The 22,309-nt window shown below is 58.8% G+C and overlaps 1 protein-coding gene across 8 annotated transcripts in view; it reads right to left on the reverse strand.

Annotated features, from left to right (window-relative positions):
* Window positions 1-5,334: 5,334 nt before the first annotated feature.
* Window positions 5,335-22,309, reverse strand: part of RGS3 (regulator of G protein signaling 3) — a 93,391-nt gene continuing 76,416 nt past the window's right edge. For 6 of the 8 annotated variants that reach the window (XM_027687768.1, XM_027687766.1, XM_027687769.1 and 3 more), the window contains 6 exons: window positions 15,512-16,156; window positions 12,145-12,218; window positions 8,536-8,637; window positions 7,481-7,542; window positions 6,677-6,843; window positions 5,335-6,588 (listed from right to left, as the gene is read on the reverse strand). In XM_027687768.1, coding sequence (XP_027543569.1) covers window positions 6,403-6,588; window positions 6,677-6,843; window positions 7,481-7,542; window positions 8,536-8,637; window positions 12,145-12,218; window positions 15,512-16,156 — 1,236 coding nt within the window. In that variant the 3' untranslated portion in view covers window positions 5,335-6,402. Of the gene's footprint in view, window positions 6,589-6,676; window positions 6,844-7,480; window positions 7,543-8,535; window positions 8,638-8,750; window positions 8,903-10,902; window positions 11,218-12,144; window positions 12,219-15,511; window positions 16,157-22,309 lie in introns of those variants that run through there. The other 2 variants (XM_027687774.1, XM_027687773.1) reach the window with 2 other exon arrangements.

Consider the following 22,309-nt stretch of genomic DNA (forward strand, 5'->3'; position numbering starts at 1 on the left):
GTACCTGTGTCCTGGGACACCTTGTCCACGTCCACCTGCAGAGCACGGGACAGGCTCCTCAGTGCACCAGGGGTCATCCCTGGGCTCTCTGGTCCAGCCCTCCCTCACACCAGGAACACTGTCAGCACCAGGGCAGGTCAGCTGTGACTTTGGTCAAGTCTTGACCACTTCCAACAGTGGAGACCCCCTACTTCTGTGGGGCCTGTTTTTCTACTGTATCAGCCTTAACATGACAACATTCTTCCAGTTGTCCAAGCTGGAGCTCTGTAAATTGTCACACACTGTGGCTGTTGTCCCTTATTTTGTCACCTGGTGCTACCAAGCAAAGTTTGGCTCCATCACCTTTCTAGCTGTCCTTCCCAAGGCTGCAGGATGCTGTTAGATCCCACCCCTCTCCATCCCTCCACACGGGTCCTGTGTCCGAGGTCCATGACCACCTCAGCAGCCTCTGCAGGACCCCCTCCAATTTCTGTTGAGCTGGTTGGAGGGAACAGGGCACAAAATCAGACACAAACATCCCATGTCAAGCACAGGGGTCACATCAAAGAGCAGAGCAGTGTCTGTTCTGAGGATCAGCTTTCAGCACGTGAGCCCATTGATGCTGAGCTGCTGATTTGCCCTGGGCCAGGAGGTTTGCCTGGTGCTCTGTGACCGGTCACTGCTGTCCCCAGTCCCAGGAGCAGGAGGTTTCGCCCACTTGTCTTTGTCTAGAAACACTGTGATCACACTGGGGAGAACAGGGTTGCTCCACTGATGAGCTGACGCACGGACTGCGTGGAACTTTCCATGAGAAACACGTGTGTCCTGAAATAATTGCCCCATTAGTTCAGGAAGGGACAAGAAATTACTTGCAAATGGCTCCTATGCAAACACCCTGTGTGCAGTCCCCACCTGCTCCTGCTTGGCTCTTCTTCCTCTCCCCCACCTCCCCTTCCTTACTCTCTGACGAGGGATGAAGGCAAGGAAAACAGGGGGTCCTGGACCTTTCCAAGGTGAGAATCCATCCCTGCACAGCTTGGGGGTACCCAGAGGGAGTGGGGGGTGCTGCCAGTGGGTCACTCTGTGGAGCAGGTCCCCCTCATCCCCTCCCTGTGTCCGGGCCCTGCAGGGCTGCTCAGCAACAAAGGACAGGATTTTTCAGCGTCCTTTTCTCCAGCTCCCCCCCGGCCCCAGGGCTGGCCCGGCCTCGGTGTTATTGCTCCCTCCTTCCCCAGCTCCGGGGAATGTGTGAGCTGGATGAGCTGAGTAAAAATGACCTAATGTGGAGAGGAATCAGAAAATGAGCAATAACAATGCTTCCCGAGTGAGTGAGCAGCACCCAGGGGACTCCTGGATTTCCTGTCCTGGCACCAGCCCAGCAGAGCTGGTTTTATGTCCTTGACAGGCAGCCTCTGAGCCTGACTGGGTTTATTTTTACTTCAGGAGCATTTTATTTTCTCTACCTTTGCTCCTTTGGATTGTTCAGGAGTGACATTGCCAATGGCAGTGCAGAAATTGGTGGCACTTGTCCTCACAGCCTCAATCCAAGGATGCACCAGAAGGGAATCACTGTCTGGAGCTCCCCTGGGCAGGATGACAACCCTTGGCACTGCCTAGCTGGGTTTCCCCCTCACCTCCCTCAACCAGCCCTTCTGAGGGTCACCAGGGTCACCATCTGGAAGGACAAGAGCCCTCAAACACAGCTCTGCACCCTCAGGTCCTTATCAAACCCGGGGGAAGCCAAAGTCCCCAGACAAACCCAAACCAACCCCAATCTCCATCCCCGCCAGGCAGACGACTGGTGCTCCCGTGGCTGCTCTCCAGGCAGCTCCTGGGCATCTCAGCCACCCAAATTAGAGCTCAGAGTGCTCCTGATAAGCCTTGGTAGCTCTGAGAGGGGTGAAGGAACTCGCAGGTCAGCTGTTTCCCCGAGCAGGGGAATTCTTGTGTCGGCAGTTTCAGTATCTGACTGCCAAGCTATGTTTAGTCTGTGGCTATAAAGTAGCCTTGTTTCTATTCTGAGAATATTTGTCTAATCAGGGGTCCAAGGAATTATTTTGCTAAGTAGAAAGTTATGTTTATTTGGGTAAGTTTATACTCCAGGATGGTGCCTTGGAAAAGCCCAGGAAACACTGTGCACTGCTGAGGTGTCTCAGGGCACAGTGCACACCTGCCAAAAAGGTAAAATTTCATTTCTGTAGAAATAAAAAGGCAAACTTTTTATTTCTTTATGCTCATGGCCTCCAGCCAGCTCCAGAATGAAGCCCCTTGCAACCCCAGTGCTCCAAACATTCACCTGCCAAGCCAGGCCTCACAGCACAGCCCCAGCAGGGGATGCCCACACTCCTCATTACCTTCTCCCAATAAATCTTCATCCAAGAGGTTCTCAACAGCTTGAGCTGGATTTTCATGTAGCTGCTATTTTCAGAATTTCATTTGCTTTTGTAAATCACAGGTGACCCCTGCACCCACCTCTGGCTGCTGCAGGAGAAAGTTGATGAAATACTGAGCTGAGGGACACTTGAAGGGTCAAAACCATCACCTGGGACAGGTAAGACTTTTACCAGCCTCCCCAAGTGCTTTTGGTTCATCCCAACCTCCTCGTCCCTGAGGGTGTGAGGGAACCGGGATGTTAAAAACCTTAAGATGTTTTTCCCAGGAGTCTTAGCCTTTTTCACATACAGGATCAGGTCATTTTTTGAACCTATCAAGGCTTTCAGCCCTTCTTGGTGATTATTCCCATTTTCCCACATAAATCCTTTCCCTGGGGTGCTTTGCCTTGAGCTGGGTGAGCTTTGTCCCAGGAATGACCCGAGAGCACCCGCTCCAGGGTGGACTTTGCCCTGTTTGCACATAACAAACACAGCGAGTTGTAACTACTTGCAACTCAGCAACCACTCATTTTTAGCCCCGAGATAAATCCTGGTTATCTGCTGAGATAAGGTGCTCCCTATTTTGGAAGGCACTGGTTTCCACGCTGGGAAATTGCCTTTAGCCACAGTGTGAAAGGGCAGCGATGGCCAGAGGCAGCTGCCTGCACACACCTGAGCCTTGGGATGAGCCCAGGAGGGGCTGTCACCCTGTCACTGTCACCTTTGTGCCACCCACCACCTTCATGGCTTGGGTGGCTTTGGCTGCAGGTAATGGCCACTTCTCCACCCCCAGGGCCATCCCCAGCCAGGTGACCCCCCCCAGGATTTCAGCATTGCTGCCCTGGGAACATCCCTGCAGCTGTCAGCAGCTCTGCTTGGGTTGAGGTTGTGCCTCGAATTAGGAATCAGGAATACCTAATTACCATTTCTACCGCTCAGGCTTGTGGCACTGGCATTGACAAGTCAATATTTTCTTCTCTTTGCATGATTGGATTTTGGCCTGGACATCTTGTTTTGTGCTAAATAAGGACATTTCTGTCCCCCTTCTGTTTGTGTTGTAAGCTCAGTGTCCCTGTAGCAGCTCCCTGTCCCCTGATCTCCTGCACAAGTTGCTGCTCAGGCAGTGGGGCTGTATCTCCATCCCAACCAGTGTCCCTCAGAACAAACCCTCCCCATGAACTGACCTCCCCCACCCAGTTCCCATCCAGATGCTCCAAGTTCCCCATATCCTTCGCCCTGAGGCACAAAGTCTTGGAGAAGCTGTCACAGCTCCTCTGCTGCAGCACAGAGAGGACAAAGCTGTGCTTCAGTGTCACCACAAGGTCCATGATGAGACCTGTCCTGCTGCAGAGGGCACTGGCCATCCCAGGAAAACACGGGACAAGCACGTGGCATTCCCAGCTCTCAGCTCAGCCCTGCCTTTCCCCAGAATCGAGTGCTCCCCACACGTGGGGATGGGGATGGTGTTTGCCCAGTGACTCAGTGCCCTGCAGGTCAGCAATAAATTCTCTTACAGCAATAACCCCCTCCTGCCACTCACCCAGGGCTATTTCCATCCGCTCCAGGGACTCACCCCATGTGCCCAGGGCTCCTCCTCTCACACACCGGTGCCTCTGTCCCCTGCAGGGATCAAAGTCGAGCACCAGATTCCTGTCCCACATGTCCCAGGGCAGCTCCAGCCCTCCCTGCCTGCCTGGGCTGGGATAATTCCCACAGGCAAGGCGGGTTGTAGGCTCGAAACACAGCATGGTTTGTGGGTTGGGATGCTCCTGGGAATCAGCAGCACCACGGGACCTGGCACTCAGGGCAGAGAGAAGGCAATGGCAGGTACTGAGCTGCCCAGTACCCCCAGAGCCCCCTGAGCCCCTGTGGCTGCCCCTGGGAGCCTGGGGACATGGAGTGGGGGACCAACAAAGGAACTCTGCAAGTTTCCTAACACTGATGGCTTGGGGTGGAGTGAAGGGAGATCAGGGGGACATGGGGGATTGAGAAAGCAGGGCAGTGCAAGAAAATCTGTGATGACTCCAGGTATGGAGGGAAATCCTCCGAGCTGAGACAGAGAGGAGATGAAGGCTCTCCACAATGCCAGGAGAAAGAGGAGGGTCTGGCTTGGAGGAGGAAGCTGGGAGGGTGCACCCACCCACTGGGTCCCAGCAGCTCCGGGGTCAGTGACTGGGTCACACTAGCCTCGAGCCTGGGGTGCCAAAAGCAACTCCAGGAGAGCCACACAGGCTTCCCACCAACCCTGATACCTCCAGCCAAGTCCTGAGGGGAGCCCTCAGCTCTGCCTCAGATTCCCCAGCTGGCCATCACCTGCTGGCTGTTTAAAGGGGGGAAACACAGACAGTTCCCCAGAAGAGATGGTATCTGCTGGGCAGAGCTGATACCCAGGTGGCATTGCTGGGGCAGCCTGGGCATCTCCAGCAGCTCCTCTGTGCCAGCCATCCCATGGCTCAGCACAGCCCTGTGGCACCAGAAGCACATTCCTGAGCGATCACAAGCAGGTGAGTGGTACAGGACATTGGTGTTCTACCAAACACACCAGGAACAGCCTTTAAAAAACATTTGCATCCCACACCAGAGCTGCCAGGGTGCTGCCCTTGCTGGGGAGGAGCAGCCCTGCCAGCACAGACCTGGAATAGCACTGCTGGGATTTTTGTTGCTGCTTTTGGTGCATCCCCAGAGGGACCCAGAGCTACAGGAGGTCACTTGTGTGCCTGGGCATTCCCGTGGTCAGAGGTTCCTGCCCTGTTGTGTTTAAACAGCAACCACAGGCCTTGGGAACAGTCTCGTTTTGGGCAAAACTATGTTCCTACACCCAGGCCTCAGGAGCATCTGGCTGCTGGTCCATCATAAAAAACAGCTCAGAAATTCATGGAACCAGATTTTCCCTTCTTTAGCCATGCACTAATAGGATTTTATGCTCCTGGGTGAAGTGAGGGCTCCACCAGTGCTGACAAACGTGCCACAAAGAAAAGGCAGCTACAAGAAATTATATTCTCCTTTTATTTACCTATGACCATGACAATGTTTGTTTTTTTTTCTAGCTGCAGAGATGCTTTGCACTGTAAACTGGGAGGCAGGCAGTCCACCCCGCTCTGCCAGGGCCAGCAGGAACCCCCACTTCCCAAAACACAGTATTGTTATCCAGAGTCAGGAGAGCGTCTGCTGCACAGAGCTGCTTTTCTCCATCACCAAACCCTCCGTCGTCAGGGCATGAGATATATACACCAGGCTCCCCCAGCGGCCTGCTGCCAGGGAATGGTCTGTCAGGTAAAACCCGCTACTTACAAAATGTACACACCCAAAAAAAAAAAAAAAAGGCATCCACTCCGCCGGAGAACTCGGCCGCGACACACACAAATATTGCACTTGTCATCTGGGAACGGGAAGGGACACGGGGATTTCCTATTACACAGTAATGTCCAGCTAGAGGAGGTCAATAAATAAACCAGGGGTGGGGTGGGAGGGGGTGGTTTGCACACCCCCAGCGCAGGGGGAGGACCCGGCTCTCGCTGCTCCCGGGGGGACCAAGCCGAGGAGGCGCCGGGCTCCTGCAGCCACTGCCGCGGGGCAGCCGGGAGGCACCACGGCACCGGGAAGCACAGCAGCATCCTGGGGCTGGGCCAGGCCACGGGGCTTTGATCCGGGGTGGTGTTCATGGTGGTGCTGTTGTCCCCTCGCTGGAGCCCCGCTCAAAACTCCTCCTCGGCAATTTGGGATCGCTCGCCGCCCTCCAGGAACGCTCACAGCCGGGGCACTGCTTCACAGTAGTCTCGTGGGAGCTCCCCTCCTGGCTAAAATCCACACCAGAGTCACCCCGAAGGCGTCGTACCCGCGATGGAGCAGTACCAGACTGCTTGGTGTGTCGGTCCCCCCGGCCCCAAGCTCGGTGCCTTCAGCTGCCCCACGTCTGTTGCTGCAGGAATTATGGCTTGGGGGCACGAGTGGCAGCAGGAAAACACGCTCCCACCGGCTCCCAGGAAGGCCTTCACTGCCCAATTCCATGTAAACACACAGCTCCCAGCCTGCCCCGAGACAGTCCTTGGGCCTACAGCGGGGAGCTGGCTTTCTTCTGGTTAATTATGTCCAGGTACAAGTCAGAGCGCAGGAAGCGGGGGTACGAGTCCTTCTCCATGAGCCCGTAAATCCTCTTCTGCGCCAGGTCGAAGCAGCTCCGGGTGATGTTCTGCAGGTTCTCCTTGGTGTGCTCCCGGGTGTAGGAGTCCAGGTTGACCTGTGGGCAGAGAGACCAGGGCTGATGAGCAGCTCTCAGGCAGCCCTGTGCCAGGGAGCCACGCGCCAGCGGGGGAGCCAGCCCTCACCTCCTTGCAGGACTGGATGGCGATGTACTCAGCAAAGATCTTCTTGGCCTTGGAGACCATCTTGGACTGGGATTTGATCTTCTTGAACTCCTCACAGGCCAGCCAGAACTCCAGGTTCTCCTCGCTGAACTCGGTGCGCAGGAAGGCCCTGAAGGCAGCGAGCCCGTCTGTGGGGACAGGGACACGGCTCTACTCACGGCTCCCAGGCAGGGAATGGCCCCACAAGACCCTCAGCCCAGCAACCCTGCAAAGCTGCAGCCTAAACCACCTCCCCACACTGTGTCCTAAAAACCACCCCCATGCAAACAGGCAGTGATGGCATTGCCAGGCCAGCACAGCAACGCAACCCATCCGTGTGCTGAATCCACACCTCCAGCATGCACAGAGAGCCAAGAGGGAGGCTGGGCTGGAGTGGGGACAGCAACGGGGACAGGACCCCCTGGCCATCCCTATGGGCTGGGAGCAGGACGTGACCATGATGTGGGGTGCCCCAGCTGTGATATGTGAGAGGGGGATGTCTAAAGCAGCTCCTGTTCCACAGTCCCACTGCACAGACATGGATCACTTCCTCCCCAAACAGGGGGCTGCAGCCCTGAGCTGCTCCCCTTGGCCCCTGTCACCAACTCCCTCCCCGGGCCAGGCAGGAGCAGAAGGGGTGCAGATAAGGGACAGCCTGATTTCTCTTCATGGTCTGTCCCCAAACACCGGAAGGGATTAACAGAGGAAATCCCAGCTTTATCCATGCACGTGTCTGGATATTCCTCTGGCATTAAACACAAGTGGAAGAGGTGGACACACACTTACATTTGTGCAGCAGCAGCTTCTCCAGGGAGTCTCCCCACTTGAGTGCTTCCTCGGGAGTGGGCCTGCGGGAGAAGGACGGAGCGTTGGCAAAACAAAGCAGCAAAAGCCACTTTCATCGCCTGCTAAACCTTTCCAGTGGCTAAAGCCAGGCTGTGTGCCCAGCAGGGCTGGTCCTGGCTCCCAACCTGGCCTCCTGCTCAACATTTCCAGTGGACAAAGCCATGCTGTGTGCCCCGGTGGGGCTGGCCCCGGCTCTCACACTGGCACTGCCAGGGCAGCTGCAGGCAGAGCCGGGCTCTGCACCAGGCAGCACCACAGCAGCTCTGCCAGAGGGAAACTGCTGCCTTTAGACTGGCAGGAAGAGAATCCGACACAAGGAGGTCTGTGCAGGCAGCTGTGCCACTTGGGGTGCCTGAGCAAGAATTGGAAAAGTTCCGGGTGATGCCCAGGAGCTGAGGGAAAGTGGGATTTCAGCTGCCCCTGAAGCAGCCGGAGAAGCTGCCAGGAGCAAGAGTAGGGAGGGCTTGTCTCCAGCTGCTGGAGCATCTCCAGAGCAAAGTGGTTTTTCAAACCATCCTCCAGCTGGTTAAAGTTCCATCTACAGGCACTGGGAGATTGCTGCCATCAGGTACATTTCCAACACAAGCTGCTGCTGTGCCACTGCCCAGGCAGCACCTCCCACCCACTTGGGGGCATTTTCAGCCAAAAAGTATTTTTAATGCTCCTCCAGATACAAAAACTATTTGTCCACAGCTTCCCCAAATGGGGCAAAACCAGCCTGCCAGGAGGTGAGGAGCTCCTGACTGCAGCTTGTCCCCAAGCCCCCACAGTCCCCAATCCCCACAAACCCCCATCCCTACAGCCCCCAATCCCCATGGCAGCTGATCCATGATCCCCATGTTCTCCAATTCCCACGATTCCTGATCCCCACAGCCCCTGATCCCTGATCCCCATGCTCTCCGATCCCCACAGCCCCTGATCCCCAAGTCTGTGGTCTCCAATCCCCACGACCCCCGATCCCCACGGCCCCCGCTCCCCCCTCTCGCAGCACCTACTTGAGGGATTTGAGCACTTTGTCCAGCTTGCCGGAGGGGTTGGCTCCGGGGGACTCGTTCCTCCGCCGAAAAATCCCCAGCCGGTTCTTCATGTCCTTGGCTCTAGAGAGAAGAGCAACTCTTAGCAGGCGGCCGAGGGGTCGGGGGGGGACACCCAGCACCCAGGGGGGACCCTCCGGCAGCCTCTCCCCGCTCTCCCGGCGCCCTCCACCTACTCCTTCATGGTGTGCCGGCGCTGCAGGCTGCCGTTGTGGGGTCTCTGCACCGCCAGCAGCATCTCGGCGTGGAACTCCAGCGGCTGGGGCTTGGAGAGGTCTCGGAAGAAGGGCATGGCTGGCGGGGCAGCCCCCGCGGGGAGCGGCGGCTCGGGCGCTGCGGGGCCGGCGCGGGGCCGCGATCGCGCGGGGAGCGGCCAGCGCGGGGCCGGGAGGGCTCTGCCACGGGGCTTTAAAGGCGACGCGGGGCGGGGGGGAGCGAGGGCTGTGTCGGCCCCGCCGCTGCTTCGGGCGGCTCTGCCGTTGCTGGGGAAACTCGAGGGAAGGTGGAAAAAATCAGCGCCGAGGAGGGCGGATAGTGGGGCCTTTTCAAGAGACGGCGGGGAAAAATAATCGCGGCGAGGATTTACGAGGGCTATTTATAGAGCGCAGGAATCCCGGGAAGGCAGCGGGGCCGGCGATGGGGCGGGGCGGGATGAGGAGCGGAGCGGGGACAGCAGCGCTGCCCTGTGTCCCCGCTGCGTGGACAGGGCTGGGCACCCACTGGTGCTCACGTGTCTCCGGTGCCAGCCCGGGACGGGCATGGCCGTGGGGACATTCCCGTGACAGGGTGGTTGGGACTGGAAGCGAATGGCACCGAGGGGCGTCGGGGCAAAGACACCCCACGTTGTCCCTGCCCAGGTCCCCGCTCTGCTGTCCCTGGACGGACAGACCGACGTGCACCCGGGCACAGGGCTCGGGGTGCCCCCGGGAAACTGCCGCCAGCACAAAGCAGGACAAAGATTTTTGGCAAGTGCCACGGGAAAACGAGACCCCCGCCGCCCAGCCCAGCCCCAGCCCGGCCCTGCGAGGGCTGCCCAGGGCCAAGGCAGGGGACAGGAGGTGCAGGACGAGACGGGGAGGACGCGCGGACGGTGCTGTCCCCTCGTGGCACAGGTCGTGCATGACACCCCGGCACAGGAGCGGGGACACTCAGGCTGGCCCGGGATGCTCGTCCTGCACCCACCACCAAGGCCACCAGCGTGGATGTGGCCCCAGGGCGGCATGGCCAGGCCACCCCTGCCACCTCCCACAGTGGGTTGCACAGCAGTGGGTGTGCAAGGATGCTCAGAGGAGCCACCTCTGCCTGGCCAAGCCATCCCAGGGCTGGCGAGGGACATGAGAGGCACAGGAGGAATTCAACACAAGGGTGCAACCCAGATCGCAAGTGATACTCTCCAGACCCGCAGCTCTCTCCAGTCCTGGGAGGGTAAAATACAGTGATCCACAGGGAAAAAAAAGAGCTGCAGCAACCACAGAGATCAGTCCCTCAAGTGCTGAGCACCCTGAGCCATGGAAGGATTGTAGAGGGCAATAACACCCCCCAGTCCTCAGTGCCATCCATGCCCTCGGGAGGGACACGGAGAGTTTTGCTGCCTTCACACCACCTGGGCTGTGGTTCCAGCAGGACACACACCTCACTGCTGCCAGCTGCCAGGCACCAGCTCAGCACTAACGTGGGAAAAGCGGATCCAAACACAGAGCCTCACACTCCAAACACCATCTGCCTCCCATTACCGCACTGCCAGCGCTGCCGGCAGCCCAGGACCAGCCACCACACGGGACAAGCCGTCCCACACACCCTCCAGCAACAACAATTTTAGCAGTGTTCCCAGTTTAGCAGGGCAGCAGCTCGGCGCCCGGCAGGGCTGGCAGAGCACTGAACAGCCCTTGTGTGTGTGGCACACGTGGGTCACCTCCACCCGCAGAGCCCTGGGCACAGTGCCAGCCGGCCACACACGGGGCTTTGGGGCTCGCAGGTGATCGTGGCTCGTGGGTGGATTTTCCAGCTGCAGCACACCAGCCAGCACCTCCTAAGGACGTTCCCTGACTTACACGTGCTGCTCCTCTTGCAAATAAAGGGCAAGTGGCACCAACCCAGGCTGTGACAGCCCTGGGCACACACAGCCCACAGCTGCAGCCAGACTGCAGGATAAATGCCCCAGCAAAAATAATTCAGTAAAAAAATGCTGGTTTCGCTCTGGAGTTGCCTCCACAAAGTGACCTGCCCCTGCACCCAAACGTGACCGCAAGGTCGCACATCCCCCTGCACTGCTGCAAACCACGCCCCGCACAGCACATCACCCCTCCTCGCGGGATGCTGCAGTCCTACCTTTCCAGGTATTTTTCGGAAAAGTCCACCATGGCGCGGTACATGGGGCCGGCAGCGCTGCCGGGACGGGAGGCGAGTGCCGAGCCCCGGCACTGGCACCATAAATACCCCCGCGGGCGGCTGGCACAGCCAATAGCCGGCTGTGCGATGGCAAGAGGCTCCCCAGAGCATCCACTGCCGGCTCAAGGTGAGGAGAAAACCCTCTGTGCAACCGCCCCTGACCCCGCTACGCCGGGGGGGCTGAGCCTCCCCCCACCAGCCCGATTCCCCCAGCGCTGCAGGGACACGCGGACAGGGGGACGGCCCTGCTGCAGGGATGCGTTTTCATTTCAAGTGCTGGGGGGGGGAAATAATAAAAAGGGCTAAAAATAGGCGGCTGCGGCGAGGAACACGCGGGACAACAGTGCCGCTCGCTGGCAGGAGGCACGGCCGGCCGGGGCGTCGAGCTGCGTGCACAGTCCCTGTGCTCGGCCCCCTCGCACCCCCCGAGCCGCTCACACCACGTGCAGCTCCTCCACCTGCCCGCACACACGTGTCCCAGGGCACGGGACCCAGCCAAGGGGACCCCTGTGGCCGTGACACCCCGATCTGGCGTCCAAAACCAGAGGCGGTGCGTTCCCAAACATCCTCTCTCGGCCTCCCCCCCTCGGCTGCAGCTGTGCTCATGGGAAGCAAAGGCCACGGCTGCCTTGTCCTTGCCCAGAGCCCCTTTTTGGCAGCCCAAAGCCTTACCGGGAGAGGTGGAGGGGCTGCCAGAGTGCCTCAGTGGTCCCCGTGCTCGCTGCTCCCACCACACCGCCCGCGCACTGCGATGTGCTGATGTGCCGCAAGGTTTGGAGCCCGACCCGCAGTGGGAAACCCCCCCACTCCACCTCCCCATTCCTCCTCCCGGCATGGGGCCAGCGGGAAGGAGGCCCCCAGCTCAGATTTCACCATTTGCATGTCCTCTCCCTGAACCCGGGGAAGCTGTTTTCCCCCAGGACACCAGCAAGAGCTTGTGTCTTCCCCCTGTCAAAGAACGGGGGTGCTCCCAAATGGGCTGTGCAATGTCCCCAACACCCCACAACCATCCTCCCCAAAACCCACTCTCTGTCCAAAGTGAGCCCTTTTCTGTCCAGAAAAGTTCGGGGGAACAAGACGGGGGGACCCCAAAGGCTGCAGGGACCAGCAAGGCTCAGAAGAGGTGTCTGACCCCACAAACAGCCCTGGTACACCCTGATGCCACCCCAATGTGACACTTACAGGCTCCTGCTCCGTTTCTTGCGGGAGGTCTCATCCCCTTCATCACAGCTGCACTCGGGGTCGGCTCCACTCAGCTGGGGGGGAACAGAGAAACAGTGTCTGTCTCATCACACCAGCACTACCCACAGTGTCACTCTGTGTCACCAACCAGCAGGGCCAGCATCCCCCGTGGTCCCTGCAGCCACACAGCCCAGCCCCATGGCATCCACAGGACTCCTTTCCATGGCAATGCAACAGGACCAGCTCCTCTCTGCTCTGGCATGGGAACCCTCCTCCCCCACTCATCCTGTGCCACCTTATGTCTGCGGTGTTCCTGGAGCATCCAAGGAGATGCCACAGCTGGTGGTCCAGGTACCCTCCAGGTTCAAGATGCTGACAGTGGTACCTCCTGTGGGGAGGACACCCACATCCCCATTCTTGATGCTCCTATTCCTGCTATCTTGAGTGGGCACAGGAACCCCTCCCCAGCCTGCAGAGCCCCCCAGAACCAGGCTGGGCATCCAAAATCAATCAAGAGTCCCCCAGAAGTCCCCAAGCAGGAAGAAATCAGAGCAGTTCAGCCATAACTGAATCCTATCATTGCAGTTTTCAAGGTCGAGGAGCACCCAGAGGGCTCCACTCCCTGACCACCACCCTAGGGCAGCCTGGGCAAACCAAGGGGACCTGGGATGTGCCACAAGCTCAGGGAGGCACCAGTGCAGCCTTCGAGTCACAAAGCCTGGGGCCGGGGGGGGACCCCTGGGATCACCACAGCTCGGGAGCTTTAGCAATCCTTCCATTACAGAACGAGACTTGGAAGATGCTCACAGCCGGCCCTGCATCCGGCCCCACCCCACACCCCGCTCATCCCCGCGCTCCCGGGGGCTGCCAGGCGCTTTCCAGGATCATCTCCCGGCGGCCGGGCCGTGGGAACCCTCTGCAGAGCCCCGCAGCGCCGGGCCCGGGGCTTCTGACACTTCCTTCCATTCTGCCCCCGGCTTTCCGGAGTTCACCGGCCCCGAACAATGCGGCCCTCGCCGAGCACCTTCCCCGGGCACATCGGCCCGGCCCGGCCGGGGCCACACGCAGCCGGGGCCGCTTCCTGCCATTGTCCGGACAGGCTCGGGGACAAAAGGCAGCGGCGGAGCTCGCCCGGGGAGTCCCAGCGCTGCCGGCCACAATGCCTTCCCAAAACAACCCCCTCCCAGCCCGGCCGCGGGGAGCAGGGGAGAGGGGAGGCACAGCGGGCACCGCGGCACTGAAAAGGGACACGAAATGAGCCCCTCTGAAACGATCCCAGAGGGGGAAAACAACCAAGAGCCTTGATGAATGTGGTGGCCCTGACACAAAGGTGCTTGGCAGCTGGGTGGGGATCCATATGGGAATTGTACATCAGTGTCCTGCTTCAAAAACCTCGGAGGTTTCATCAAACTATTCAAAGGCACAGCCCAACAGAAGTCCCTTCAAAGTGTAGGCAGGAGGGTGGCAGTAGCCCAAAATCCCATGCATGTGGTGGCCCAGGACCATGCCCAGCTCCCCTGACCACTGTGGACCCTCTGCAGGCAGCCAGAGCAGGCGATGGGAGCAGGACAGTGGGAGCAGGACAGCGGGAGCAGAGTGATGAGAGCAAGCAGTGGGAGGAGGGTGACAAGAGCAGGCGATGGGAGCAGGCAGCCCATGGGATCAGGCAGTGGGAGCAGGGCAACAGGAGAACAGGAGAAGGGCAATGGGAACAGGCAGGGGTGCCCCAGGAGGGTACGTGGGCAGTGGCTTAAGGCTCCAGGCAGCCAGAGTTGCTGCAGGGCTGGAAGCGGGAGCTGCAGGAGGTGCAGCCACCACATTGCCCTCACCACCAGCACAGGCTCCCCGATCCCTGCTCCAAAAATCCCGGTCTCATCTGCACCAGAGCAGTTCAGTCCTGGAGGAGCTCCGTTTATCCACCCAGATCAGCCCAGGAAGTGCAGCCGGAGCCCCCCGGGGCAGGAGTGGGGTCCATTTCCACTGTCCCTCGGCAGTGTCACACAGCCCAGCCGGCCCCGGGAGCGCCGGAGCAGCGGCAGAGCTGCAGGCCCGGGGCTGCACACACAGGGGCACTGTGAGCCCTCCTTCCAGGGACTGTCACAGCTGCACCGACGGGACCGATCAGCAGGCACTGACACTGCCACCACCTCCCTCTGCGTCTGCGACAGGCAGTGAGGGTGTCCCTGACACAAAGGTGGCCTTTCTTGATCGGGGGAGGGAAGGGGGCAGGTTTAAACCCCCCAGCCCAAAACATCACCCTCCAAGAGGGTTTGGGCTACCTTTAGGCACAGCAGCACCGTATGAGTGGTCTGTCAGCCTGGGAAGGGCTCTCACCAGATGGAAGGGGACTCTGAGCACAAAAAGTGCTCCAGGAAACAGCATCAGAGGTGGCTTCTCAAGCAGCAAGAGCTTGGCAGGAAGAGGGTTAAGCACACCATGGTTTAACCCCATCATGGGTTTAACCTGAGCGTGGGTTTAACCCCAGGACTCTGTACCAGCCTCCATGGAGCAAAATGTGACCCCGCTTTCTACAAGGTGATCCCGAGGGGCATGACATGGTCCTCAGCTGGGCAATGAGATCCTGAGCTGGGCAACGAGATCCTGAGCTGGGCAACAAGGTCCTGAGCAATGCACTGCAGTCCTGTGCCAAGCACTAGGGCCCTGGGCAGAGCAGGGTGTGGGGCTGGTGCCATGGGAAGGCCACTCTCAGCACCCCCCGGGGTCACCCAGGGAGAACAGGAACAGCAGCACTTCCCTTGTGTGATCTCTGCAATAGCACATTGTTTCTTGCAAAAGCACAGCCAAGGCCAGCTCTGCTCTGGGGGCACAGGGAGCACCCCAGACCAGTCCCGTGCAGAGCTCCCTCAGCACGGCCTTGGCTGCTCCTCCTTCATGGTGGGGTCAGACATCATTGCTGACCACAACTATTCTCTGAGATGGGCCCCTCAAAGCCGTGCGAGGGGCTGGTGGGGCAGAGACCACACTGCTGCTGGCATCCCCTGCACCCTGGGGAACACTGTCACCAGAGTCTCTCTGCAGCCCAGCTTTTCCCTGTCCTCACTGCTGCTGTGAGCAGCTCTGCAAGCACAGACACCTCTGCCTCCACCAGTCTCAGTGGGAGTGGCTTCCCAGGACAGAGGACCCTGCAGGATCTGGACACACTGGTGGGAGATGCCACCCACAGCCCCAGCACACGGGCTCTGGGTGACATCCCTGGGTGTTAAACATCTCTCAGAGCAGGCTGACAGTGGCAGGGCCCTTCCTGACCCCTCGGGGTGGCCATGGAGTGATGGGCCTCATACCAGGATACCTCTATCCCAGGAGTGTCCCCCCCACAGCCACATGGAGCCAACAACCCCTCTCATACCTTCCTGTGGCCCGAGAACAGCAGCGTGAGCTGGTGGATGGAGCCGCCGTTCTTGATGAGCTCCTTCTTGAGGGTCCTGGGGGAGGGCAGTGCCCAGCGGGCCGTGGTGCCCTGGCTGTCGGAGCAGTTGAGGGTGGTGTCCGAGGTGAAGCAGTGCCCCTTGGCCTCCTGCAGCAGGCTGCCCTCGCTGTGGGTGCGGCGCCGCAGGGAGCCCTGCACGCTCAGCGTGTACCCGGGCTGGCAGCCCGACGTCTCGATCATGCTGCTGCGCTTCACCTCGTTCCTCTCCAGGTACTGCTCGTCACTGTCCTCCTCCTCGTCCTCCTCCTCCTCATCATCTTCCTCCTCCTCGTCCTCGTCCTCCCCGTCCGTGGTGCTGCCCGCCACGCCGGCCACGCTCTGGCTGAAGGTGCTGTCGAGGCGCAGCTCCGGGATGACGAAGGCTGGCAGGGAGCCGGGCTGCTCCTCTCCCTTTGCAGCGGCCACTGGCTGCTTTTCCGCCAGGAGAGGGCCCTGGGTGGCTCCCAGGGCATCCCAGGGCTCGGCCGGAGCCGGTGCCTCGGCAGCCGGAGGAGCATCACCCACGGTTGCCTTCCCGTCCTCCGAGTGCATCTGCCCCGGCTTCTCCGTGTCTGTCTCCAGCATCTGCCCAGAGGAGAAGACAAGAAAGGATGAAGGCAGCAGCACCCCAAATCTCTCTGGCCACCTGGCCTGGGCAGCCTTTCTGCTCCTAACATCCCAGCTCCAAGGCTGGCACCAATGTGTACAACCCTAACGGTGCTCCGGGGGGGTGGGATGGCATTGTTCCCATGTCCCCAGGTGGTGGCAAGCTGCTCTGGCCTCAGCTGCTCCTGATCCCTGGAGCACTGGGTTCTCCCACCTGGCAGGAGAGGGATGGGGCCACCCAGCTCCCCCCTCCAGCACCCAGCAGCACCAGTGGGTTTTGAGGAATCCCAGAGTGCCAGTGGCGGGTGGCTCAGCCCAACAGTGCTGCCAAGCTCAGCTCCAGCCACATCATCCTCATTCTGATGGCTCTGGGTCTCCTGGGAGCTGCTGGAGGGGCTCAGCCCTGCAGGGATCTTCCCCAAGGGCAGCAGAGACATCCAGCAGCTCTGTCCAGCAGCTCCAGCCCCTCCTGCACCACGTTATTAAATGCTGAAGGGAAAGGCTGGACTCTGTCCATCTCTGGATTGCCCAAGCTCAGCCCAACCACGGCTGTGGGGCTCCCCTGCAAAACCACAGCCACTCCCGTCAGCTTAAAAACCTTCAGGATGGTTTTTCCAGCTTTCATCTGCTGCTGGGAAAGGCCTGAGGGAGCTCTGCCCTTTTAAAGGGAAAAACCAGGAGTAGCTGAAGGGAAAAACCTCCAAGGGGTTTTTTTTGTGAGCAGGGGGAGGGAGCCTGTGATGAGCCCTCCCCTGCCAGAGCAGGGTCCTGTGGGATTTTTCCATCTAAGCTGAAGGGGTAAAAACAGCTCAGCAAAGAAAGAATACCAAAGGAGAGAAAAACCCTCCCTTTGGGAAGCAATTCTCACCTACAGAGATCCTGTAGGGATGGGCCAGGGGCTGTTCCACAGGAACATCCCCAAGTAACAATTCACCCAGAAAAGAAGTCACTGTATTCCCAGCTGAGTCCAAGCCTTTTCACCAGCCTGATGGCAACCAGAAAGCTGGAAGGGGAAGCAAAGCCACCCCCTCTGTATAAATTAAGTTGACTTCATCTTCAGAAAGAGAAGCAGCCCTGGGAATTGACCCATCTGGCCTCACCTCCCATTGGGAAGAGGCACCCATGGAGCAGACAGAGGTTGTATCCCTGTTGGAGGTCCCACCTCGTGAACAGCAGAGCCCTGAGAACCATCCCTGGGACAGAACAGGGGTGTGGGGATGACAACCCACCCCTGGCTGTCCCCAGGCAGCTGTGTGCAGATGCTGAGCTGCTGCTGGGCTGTGACACCCCCAGGGAACACCCCGGAGGGCTGTGAGCCCCACTCTGCACAGAGGGGACAGCGCAGAGACCGCGGGCACCCGGCAGCACCCACGGGCACCTGCCTGAGCTCACGGGTCAAAGAGCCAGCCAGGTTTCCAGAAAGATGCTGGAGTTTAGTGCCACAGCCAGTGTGCAGCACACAGAGGAGCTCACACGTGTCCACCTGTGTGTGCCTTGTCCCTTTTTGTCACACCCACAGTGTCCCCACGGCACTGGTAGCACGGAGAGCACCCGCTCTGTCCCCCCCAGCCTGTCTCACCCCAGGCAGTGATTCAGCACCACCTGAACTCCCCCAGTGAGTCTGAAGACTAAAATTCAGAGACCATCATGTCCTTGGCCCCATATGTGACATCCACCCATCCATGAAACAGCTGATTTGGAGGGAGGCACAAAGCAGATGCTGCACTGACCCCGTCCTTGGGGCTGTTTCACTGCCCCCACAGTAATTCCCTGTGAAAAGGGAATGTTTCCAGACTTGCCAGGCAAGGATGCTATTTGCACCAGCATGTGCTTTAATGATGCTGTTTATGTTTTATTTGTCTTGTAATCACTGTCATCATTATTTCATGAAATAATTAGAGGAAAAACCCACACAGCCTTCAAGTCCCTCCCCACAAAACTCTCCCCTCCCAAAACAGCTGCCTATCTGTCCAGTCCTTCTGCTTCATATTGCTGGATGCCCACATCAGATAAGGGGCTAGAAGGAAATGAACAGCTCCTTTAAAATGAGAGACATTTGGGGATTAAATTAAATCCCTGCACTAATTCAATCAGAGACTCTGCTGCTCTTCTCTGGCATGGAGGGGATGAGCAGGAGCCTCACCACCGAGAGAGGGTTGGTTCCATCTCAGGCTGAGAGCATTACCAGGGCTGTGAAATCCTGTCTGCACAGGGAGGGCCATGGCTGAGCTCAGCTCAACATCACCTGATGTGGGGCAGAGACAGGGAAGGAGGCAGCAGTGATGCCATCCCGGCCAGCCTGGGCCTGGCTGGAGGCACCAGGGACTTCATCAGCACAAAGCCAAGGGCCACCTTGCTGCCCAAAGCTGATTTGGGACATCAAGGACAGGGCTGTGACCAAGTGTCATAGGAACACTGACTGGTTTGGGTTGGAAGGAACATTTAAGGTCATCCAGTTCCATCCACAGGCAAGGACATATTCCGCTAGCCCAGGTTGCTCCAAGCCCTGTCCAACCTGGCCTTGGACACTTCCAGGGATCCAGGGGCAGCCACAGCTGCTCTGGGCAACCTGTGCCAGGGCCTCCCCACCCTCACAGCCAGGAATTCCTTCCCAATATCCCATCTAACCCTGCCCTCTGGCAGTGGGAAGCCATTCCCCTGTGTCCTGTCCCTCCATCCCTTGTCCCAAGTCACTCTCCAGCTCTCCTGGAGCCCCTTTAGGCACTGGAAGGGGCTCCAAGGTCTCCCCAGAGCCTTTTAGCAGCTTTTCCAGTACCTGGGTTGGCACCTTCTCACCATCATTGTGGCCAAGGGGCTGCAGGAGGAGGCAGCAGGAGGCCGTCCTGGTGCTGTCTGAGCAGGGAGGTGCTGTCCTTCCACCTCACCATCCAAAGCATCCCATGCTCTCCCTGCAGCAGTAGCTCAGGAGCCAGCAGCCAACATCTGGATTTCTCCATTCGCAGTGTCTTGGGCTCGCTGCTCCCAACACCTGAGTGTCCCTGACCTCAGTGTGGAGGTTTCCCTGTTCTCAGCATCCGGCTTTCCCTGCACCCAACACGTTGCTCTTCCCAATCCCAGCATCTGGGTTTCCCTCTCTGGAGCTGGGCAAGCCCAGGGGCTTTACATCCTGCCTGGAGGATCTCACACTTCACTGTTTCAGTTTCTAAGTGGCCAAGGCAGAATGTCCCAAGAAGGGGAAGAGAAAGCAGAAGAAAGAGCTGCCAGCAGGCCCCAGGATGGCTATCTTGGGGGATTTTAGGGAAGGAGGATGATAGGTCTGAGGCCAGAACAATGGCAGTAGAGTCCCTGACACTGGTCTCCCCATTGATCAAGCCTCAACCCACCCCAAAAAAAGCCAACACTGCCCTGCCTGCTCCAGTATCCCAAAATCCTGCACCTATAACCCATTTCCTGAGCTACCTTTGCCTCCAAGGATCACTCACTAACACAAAAATTCAAGTTTTTTCGTGTTTTTTCAAGTTTTCTTGAAACCAAAACAGGTGAGAAGTACTGCAAACCCTCTGCTCCTTGGTCTGTAATTCAAGCAGGGTTTTTTTGATCTGCTCACAACTAGGATGTTCTAGTTCCCCAGCAGAGCAAATTTCAACCACCAGATGTGAGTTTATCAGCACAGCCTCGACTTCTACAACATTTTTTTAAATACTGTGGCCTTTCTGGTGGCCCACAGCTGGGATTTCCATCTGGGAAAACACCAGCCATGGAGACAGCCCAGCTGTGAGCTGGAGCCTGTCCTGCCCTCCCCTGGTGCTGCCAGCACTCACACTGCCAGAAGGACCATGACATGTGGCATTCCTTTAAATCCCCAGCTTGGGGGAGGTCAGGGATTTTTTTTGAGGCTCTCAGCTTCTAATTTCAAAGCCTCTGCCCTTCACAGTCATGGAGCCACAGTGGCTCAAGTAATGCCTGGACAGAGGGACATTGAATTCAGCCTTTCCTGGCTCCTGATGGGAATGTTCAGGTTTTTTCTTTCTCTTGTGGTACTGATGAGGATGAGGAGGTGAAACACAACTCAAAGAGCTGCCCTGCACCCAGGTACCTCCTCAGCCAAAATCAGGGATTGGGAAAAGCAGGGAAGTCCCTGCAGGTAATGGACATGGACGTGAGCAGGAGAGCAAAGGACACAAGGCTCCAACTGCACTCTCACCCTGGAGGAGTGAATGAACCTCCCAGGATATCCTGGAAGAGCTGATCTCATGGGCTGCCCCCAGACCATGGCAGCCTCATCCTCTGTGTGTCCCATGGAAGAACCTCTCCAGCTCCTCTTCAACCCTCTTCAATCTACCTTTGCTCAAAGGTGCCTCCCCTGCCCCCAAAAGCGTTTAACTCCATGGGAACGAGACCAAGTCCCAATCCAGGGGTGTTTTGGGAGACATGTAAAAGCTTTGCTGCTGGCAGTGGGTTCCCTGTGCTGGAGGGAATGTCCCTCCCTCCCCACAGCAGATGAATTGCAGGGAAACAGCACCTACATCCCCCAGGGAAACATCAACCTTTCCGAAGTAGGAAGGAAAATATTACAGTCACAATATTACAATTCCAGGTCTTAGCATGGGACAGACTGTGCCCAGATCCATCAGATCAGAACTGTGAAACGCTCCCCAGCCATTGATGGTGAGCACCTCGGGATCTAAAACGTGACCACTGAGACCCGAGGAAGGTCATGGCTACAGGGAACAGCATCTAAAACACAGCACGGGGCTGAGGGGAAGAAAATAAAGCCAGAAATGCAAAGCAGAACTACCAAAACTTGAGGAAAATCTTCAGGGGAGTCATTTTGAAAGCGCTCACAAGGAGCATCCCCCAAGCACTCTGCTCCTCGCCCTCCTGAGCCACGGTGGCTCTGTGGGGCCAGAGAGAGCCCAGGGCTCACTGCACAGCCCCTGCTTCATTACTGCATCCATGAATAATTGATACAGAGCAATTAGTGTAACAGCAAAAGCAGCGCGGGTGTAGAAACCCAAACAGCAGGACCCGACAGCGCCCGGGGCAGGGCAGCCGGGAGGGATGTGCGGCTCCGATGGGAGACCACCCCAAAAACCCTGGGCTTGAGCTGCCTCAGAGCCCTGGCAGGCAAAGGCCTCCCCGAGGGAGGAATGATCCCGTGCCAGCAGCCTGCACTGACCCCATTCCCAGCCCTCCACCCCCAGCGGGTCGCCGTGCACGGGGCTCTGCCCGGGGCATCGCCCACCCCCGGCGCTGCTCTGAGCCCCTCCCGGAGCCGCTCCCTCCCCAAACACGGTGGGAAGCAGGAGCCGACGCTTAGGCGAGGGCAGCAGCCCGGCAGGATGCGGGGGAGGGAGCCCCGTCCGCAGGTGAACCTCGCAGCCCGCAGTTCGGTGTAAGCGCCCGCGGAGGGGTTCAGCCAACAGCCCGGGGCCAGCCCTCCCCACGCCGAGTTACCAGAGCCGTGAGACCACCTCAGCACCGGCTACCGGCCTCCAACCACAGCTGGCCCAGCAGTCCCGGCTCCAAACCCCAACCCATCCCCTGCCCGGTGCCCTCCATCCCCGCCGAGGCTCCGAGCACATGGCTCCGATTTCGGGGGTAAGGGCTGGATTTGCTGGTTGGTCCCCAGTGCCAGGGCACAGAGGGTATCCAAAGGGCTGTCAAAGTCCCGGAGCAGAAAGCCCACGTTGCCAGCACATTGCAATGCTGATCCCACAGAAAGAGCCAGACAATGCCAACGGCACAGCCCAAATTTGAACAGGAACCTCAAAAAGTCCCCGTCACTACAAAGGCACCTTCGCTCCCCCCAGATGCTCGTTCCCCACCCTTCGAGCCCAGCCTGGCAGCAAATGAACTGGGCAGGAGCCACAGGTTCCCCAGGAGAGAGCAGGAACCAGCCCAGCTCAGGGGGAACAGCGCAGGGAGCAGAGCAGACGCCTTGGATCTACAAGGACATCAGCGCTCCCGACGCCGCTTCCTCACCCTGTGCGCAGATCCTGCCCAGCAAAGGGTCCAGCCCGAGGGCCACAGCCTCTGAAAGCAAAACCTACCAAATGCAGGCTCTCAGTTGCATCCCAGCAGCGCGGGCCAAGCGAGCAGCAGCTCCCCCCGGCAGCCCCGGCCCCGCCATGTGCCCGCAGCGCCGGCTCGGTGGATGCTGGCGCAGCG

Source organism: Neopelma chrysocephalum, unplaced genomic scaffold, assembly GCF_003984885.1.
Source record: "Neopelma chrysocephalum unplaced genomic scaffold, ASM398488v2 Primary Assembly neopelma1_74, whole genome shotgun sequence".
In the NCBI taxonomy this organism is placed as follows: domain Eukaryota; kingdom Metazoa; phylum Chordata; class Aves; order Passeriformes; family Pipridae; genus Neopelma; species Neopelma chrysocephalum.